Source organism: Heterocephalus glaber, unplaced genomic scaffold (assembly GCF_053883595.1).
Source record: "Heterocephalus glaber isolate CG9 unplaced genomic scaffold, H.glaber_assembly_v1.0 deba00001572, whole genome shotgun sequence".
NCBI classification, from domain to species: Eukaryota; Metazoa; Chordata; class Mammalia; order Rodentia; family Bathyergidae; genus Heterocephalus; species Heterocephalus glaber.
The window spans coordinates 21,637,490-21,643,489 of record NW_028258357.1 but is presented as its reverse complement, the minus strand read 5'-3'; the positions used below and the strand labels follow the sequence as shown (position 1 = coordinate 21,643,489).

Below are 6,000 nucleotides of genomic sequence, written 5' to 3'. Positions count from 1 at the left end.
CTTGCTTGAATGGTTGCAGTATTCTCCTTAAAGCCAGGAGAAAGTCTTTAAAAATGCAAATCTGAACTGGTCAACGGGCCACTTGGCTACCACGTTTAGAATTACTTCCTGCCATAGCCAGAACACCACCCAAAGTCCTTCCATGGACTCAAGGTCCTCTGCGATGACATGCCTCAGACCAAACCCTCCATCCTCTGCAACCTGGTGGCTGGCATCCCTTCAACCTCTGCTTCTCCCAGTCTTCCTTGCTTACTCTATGCCAGCCACACTGGCCCTTCTGCTCATCCTCAAGCTATTGAACATGCCTCAGGGCCTTAACACTCGCTCTTCCCTCCGGCTGGGCTTGCTCACTTACTTCATTCAAATCTCTGCCCAAATGTTGGCCACCTCAAAGGATCCTTCCTGCTTACCTCACCACCTATAGTCCTCTATTCCTTTGCCAAAGGTCATCAGGTGCTTATCAATTTGCATCTGTTTACTGTTATCCCCTCTATTCAAATATGAGCTGCATTAGGGCAAAGAATTTTATTTGTTTCAGGTTACACCCTCAGCATCTAGAAGAGTCCAGCAAATAGTAGGTGCCGAATAGTAAGTGAAAAACTGAAAAGGATCACAGCACTGTGGTATTAAGTGAAGTGAGATTTGTGGAAACACTTTTTAAATGCAGGAATACTAACCACGTGTAAGTTATAATAAAATACGCTGTATCTTAGTAAGCATTTCTGGAGCAGCGTGTAAGGTAGTGTATGAGGTACTACAATTACAGCAACGAATACGACAAGGTTCCTGCTCACTCTAGCTGGAAAGTCAGGGTGAGAACAAACACAAGGGGTGTTATTCTAGAAGGAGCTAGCCAAGAGCCACTGAAGCATACTAGAGGAGAGGAAGATCTATTTTGCTTGCGGGGGTGTCTTAGTCGCTTTCCTCATCATTAAGACACAATACCCAACACCCACAATTTAGAGGAGAGGTTGATTTTGGCTCACAGTTTTAGAAGTCTCGGTCCTTGCACCGCTGGCCAGCTCCAAGGCAGAAATACCGTGGTTGAAGGGTCTGAGTGGAGGAAAGCTGCTCACATCATGGCGGCCGGAAGCAGAGAGAAGGGAGGAGCCAGGAAAGGAGAGAAACCCTTCCAGGCCACGCCCCCAGCAACACCCCTCTAACTAGGCCCCACCTCCTGACGGCACGTCAGCTCTGAGGCTGGATCCAGTCCCCTCCCAAAAGCCCTGCCCCTGAGCATGAGAGTTTTGGGGGTCTAAACCGTAACAGGGGTACATAAGCAAATGAAAGGCTTTGGAGGCATACACATACGTGCACACACATGAACACGCACACAGAGTCACACGAACCTGGGATTCGAAGGTCGCAGTTGGGCTCAGCAGAGAGAAGCAGGGGAAAGGGGATTGCAGGCAGAGGAAAGAATCCCAATGCACGTTCTTCGCCATGTGGACCCCAAGGCCCTTCCCCAGCAGGGCCTCCTTCCTTCCTGCCTTTCCCTCTTATTTTCCAAGGCCCAGTCCTTCTTTGACCTGGTCCTCCTGAATACACGTTTGTGCTTCCTGCCCACCTTTCTTGCTGGGGTTCGGTGGGAAGAAGGTCACAATTCCTTAGCGCACAGAGGCCAGAGCCCTCCAACCACTGGCCTTTGCACTTCTGGGCACTGACCTTGTGTTTCCGGCCCAGGGGCTGGGTGTCTGAAACTCACCCTCATCATACTTTCCCGGGAGAGATACTTTTCAGTGAAACGTTTCCAATTTTTCATGTTTACAAAATATTTGTCTTATGTAGTCCATAATACCAGTAAAGACAGCAAAATAGGGACAGCACCTTACATTTATTACATGAATGAATGAATAATGGGATGGATTAATGAAATGAGTTAAAGGGTTTATAAATGTGTTATATTTCAGATTTCATTTTGTAACTTGTTTTGCCTTTGGAATCTAGTTTCCCACAGAAACAATGTTATAAATGGTACTTAAGTGCCTAGAAATTGCTTGAAGGGTATTTAGCTCATAATGTAGTAATAAAATGCAGACAAATAATGAAATATGTAGTTTCAAGCAAAATAGTGTAACAACACAGGTTCAACAATTCTTAATATTGGTGCTTGAGGAAATATAGTTTAATTAGAAGATGAGGTGATTCTTGAAAAATATGACGATTCCTAAGGCAATAAAGAGTCCCTTCAAGGGTTCTGGAAAGTGCTGTCCCCTTTTGATGTGCTTTGAAATGAAAATGTGTGCATGTCTTTTCCACTAGTACAGTCATACCCTCGGATCAGTCCTACAATCACTGGAAAAGAAGAGCTTGTGTCTGGCCTTGGGGAAGAGGACTTTGGTCCAGAAAGAGTGGAATATTGCACAAGGAGAAATTAACTGAATGGCACTTGGTAGAATGAGGAAAAGGAAGCACCATAGTAGAAGCAAGATTCTACTTCAAGAGCAGAAATATGTTGTGGAAAAGGATGATAGATGGGAGCCAGACAATAGTTCAGGGCAGGTGGGCACTGTCCAGAACCAAGGGAATATGGCACTGGTGTTTGTGATAGGAGACTGGGCTATCGACGTCCGGAAGAGTTTGCATGGCAAGTTCTCTTGATGTATCTAGGTTGTTTCTGCAGAATATATAATTTGTGTAGCATCATATTCTTCCGCTGATTTTGGTGATGTATTCTCTTGCACAAAATTGCTGATTCCTAAGAAGGGACTTCGGAGACCCTCGCCTTTGCCATAAAAAGATGTCACCTTGCCTCAGCAGTCTCCTTATCCCTCTCACAGCTCTTCTCCCTGTAGCTTTTGCTGTATACCTGACCAAATCATCTCATTCACTGGGATCCATTTTCTTATCTTTAAATGACAACACTGAACTAGATTACCTCTCCATTCCAATTCTAAAAATTTGATCATAAAATTCTCCAAAATGAAAAACCGTAACAAGCCAGGAGGATAGGATCTAATTATCATAGTTCAAATCAAATGGCTGTGATTTCCAAAACGGTTGTTTCTGAATGTCACAGATGATTCAGAGCTATCCAGTTTTCTTCCAGACTTAAATGACCTCTCTTCTCAGAGCTGTTTCGGGGAATTGACATTTATCTAGTAAAATCGGTGTGAGAAGTGTAGGGATGTCTCTCCGTTCACAGTAAAGGCGAGAGCCGGCCGGGTGAGCCATGTGTAATCCCAACTACTCCGAAGGCTGACGCAGGAAGACTGCGAGTTCGAGGCCAGCTTGGACAACTCGGGGCGATCCACTCTCAGAGTCAAAAGAGAGAGAGGGAGAGAGGAGAGGAAGGAAAGAAACAAGGAAATAAGGACTGAGGATGTAGCTCAGGGCTCCCCAGTACCTAAAAAAAAGTGGGTGGTTGACAGTAACAGCAGCAAATCTGTTCCTTTTATCTCCTCCTACTCAATGGCTTTCTGAGCAGCCACAGGCAGAACAACTCTATCTTTCCACCCTCGAGCTCCTCTTTCTTGTCTTTCTAGGCACTGACCGGCACAGGCCAGAGGACAGCCTCACTTACAGAACCCTCCCACTCCTTCATTTTATAAGCGGGCTCGGGCTCCCCGCGAGGGTGGGCCTACGGCCGGAAGCGTGACCGACCCACTTCCTGTGATTCCCTGGGCGCTCGCCACACTTCCTGTTGATCTGCCGAGGTTGGGGAGGGACATTGAGGGGGCGTGCCCGATCGGGGGCGGGGCTAGTCTGGGAGGGGCGGGGCCGCGGCGGCCGGAGCAGCGACCGAGTCCCGGAGCACGGAGCGTCCCGTCCTCTGCCTGTCCTCGGCCCGTCCTCGGCCTGTCCTCGCCCCTCGCCCGCCGCGCCATGCCCTCCGTGGACAAGCTCCTGCTGGAGGAGGCCTTGCAGGACAGCCCCCAGGTACCGCCGCTGCCGCGCCCTCGCGCAGCTGGGCAGAGCTGGGGACCTAAGGCCGCCGCGGCCCAGCACGGTGTCGCCGCCCCCCCTCCCACTGGATTAGCCGGGGGTGTCCCGAGCAGGGGACGTCACCTTCTCTGCCTTTTTCCCCCTCAATACTGGGGATTGAACACAGGGCCTTCACTCTGAGCTCCATCCCTAGCCCGTTTTATTTTGAAACTGGGTCTCGCTAAGTTGACCAGGCTGGACTGGACCTGGCGATCTTCCTGCCTCAGCCTCCCAGAGTGCGGAGATGCCAGTCGTTCACCATCCCTACCGGCTGTGCGTTGGCTTTGTCCTCTGTGAAATAGGGATAATGTACCCGTGTTAGAATTAGATGGGAAGAAGCCTGTGGAGTTCGGGTCGGAGTAGGTCAGTCTGGCTCCACGGGAACTGCTGTGCTGAGATCTGGTGGATTTAGGGCCCAGAGCGGGAAGCAGAACGCCGGCTCCTTTCCCCAGGCGTCGTGGGCTCCCTTTGGCACTGTTTCCCGTGTGTGGAGAGGAGATCAGAAGGCCCGCCGCTCTGCTCCGAGTGTGAGCCCAGTCCTGGGAGCGTGGGCGGGGCAGCGGTGTGCAGACCCTGGAAGAGTGCGGTGACCGCAGTGCAGCTCAGCGCACCTGCCCTCGGCTTTGGCGGCCTCTCCATGCCCCCTGCCTCCCCTCTGCTCCTGGGCCTGCGTGCCTGGGCGATTTAAATAAGCGTCTTTATCCCTAGCGTCTCAACTCTTGAAAACTCAGTGCGGTTAAGCCACACTGCTCTGAGTCCCCTTTGGGTCCCCTCCCTGTCCTTCTGGTCGGACAGGACGGCCTGGCCCGGGAGCCTCTCATCCTTCCCTGCCCTCAGTCTCCATCGCTCCATGGAGAGCGAGGCACAGGGCGGTCACCTGTGTCCTGTGTCCTTTCTTTGTCACACACACGCACACACACCCATGGACAGCAGGAAACTAAGCAAGCTGTGGCTGGTGTTTTGCGCAAATTGAGATCCTTCGGGTGACTGCCTTCTCAGAGGCCGCTTTATCCAGCTCTGGACTTGGGGTATTCGGGTCAGACCAGAGCCCGGACTGGAGAGCATTTCCCATCAGGGGCCCCGTTGTGGGGTCTGAGCACAGAGCATGAAGTTTCTGACTGTCATTGTGAGCTCTGGGCTGGAGAGACTGAGCACGGATGCGCTGCTTCCCTAACCGGACTTGGTGATAGCCAGCTCGGGTGCAGATGTCACTCTGGCCTCTGCTTGTCCTCGCTGACAAATCGCGTTCTGAAACTTCGGCTGTCCCGCAAACCAGCAGACACAACTTCGGAGTGGGTGTGCAGGGCTGTGGGGGGCAGGAGGACTGGCAGAGGAGCCAGGACAGCTGGGTCTCAGCGCTGGCTTAGCTACCTTGCGCTTTGGCCTAGTGACGTCCCATGCTAGTGACGTCCCATCCTGTGGCCGGCTCGTTTTTCTCATCTGCAGACCCTCTGTAGAAGAGGGATGTGGAGCAGATGGTCTCCGAGGTGCTTTGGAAGCTTTAAGTCTTGTCGTATCTTTGTGGTTTATAACCTTGAGCCTGTGCGTGGGAAGAGAAGTATAGACGCATTGCCATTCCTATTTAATGTTCCTTTAAAAATGTTGCTTCTTAAATTGTTTTCCTTGAGACAGGGCCTCACTGTGCAGTTCAGGCTGGCCTTGAAGTCACCATGTAGCCCAGACTGGCCTGGAACTCCTCCTGCCTCAGCCTCCCACGGGGAGGGGATTACAGGTGTGCACCACCACACCCAGCTTAGTGTTCCTTTAATGTAGGGAGTTTGTCGCTATGTTGGGACTTGATTGCCACCCTTTGAGGTCTTGGTGCAGCTGCTGCAGAGGGGAGGCTGGCTGTGGGGTGGTCTCGCTCTGCTGTGCGGCAGGTGCCGGTCAACACTGCACACTGGAGGGGCGGGCACAGGCTTGGAGCTGGAAACAGTCGCATCCCTTTCCTTGATTTTCTCAGGGAAGAATGAGAGCAGCAGCGAGTGCCTGGATCCTGCCATTCTGCGCCAGCTCTGCTCCTAGGGCTTTATCACTGACTCCTGAAACCCCCCAGCTCTTGCTGGACTTGCTACA

At 51.5% G+C, this 6,000-nt stretch overlaps 1 protein-coding gene across 2 annotated transcripts in view; it reads left to right on the top strand.

Annotated features, from left to right (window-relative positions):
* The first annotated feature begins 3,691 nt into the window (after nt 1-3,691).
* The window catches only part of Appl2 (adaptor protein, phosphotyrosine interacting with PH domain and leucine zipper 2), a 38,074-nt gene continuing 35,765 nt past the window's right edge, over nt 3,692-6,000 (top strand). The window contains exon 1 of one of the 2 annotated variants that reach the window (XM_004844815.3): nt 3,692-3,879. In XM_004844815.3, the coding sequence (XP_004844872.1) occupies nt 3,826-3,879 (54 nt within the window). In that variant the 5' untranslated portion in view covers nt 3,692-3,825. The remainder of the gene's footprint in view (nt 3,880-6,000) is intronic. The other variant, XM_013072253.3, reaches the window with a different exon arrangement.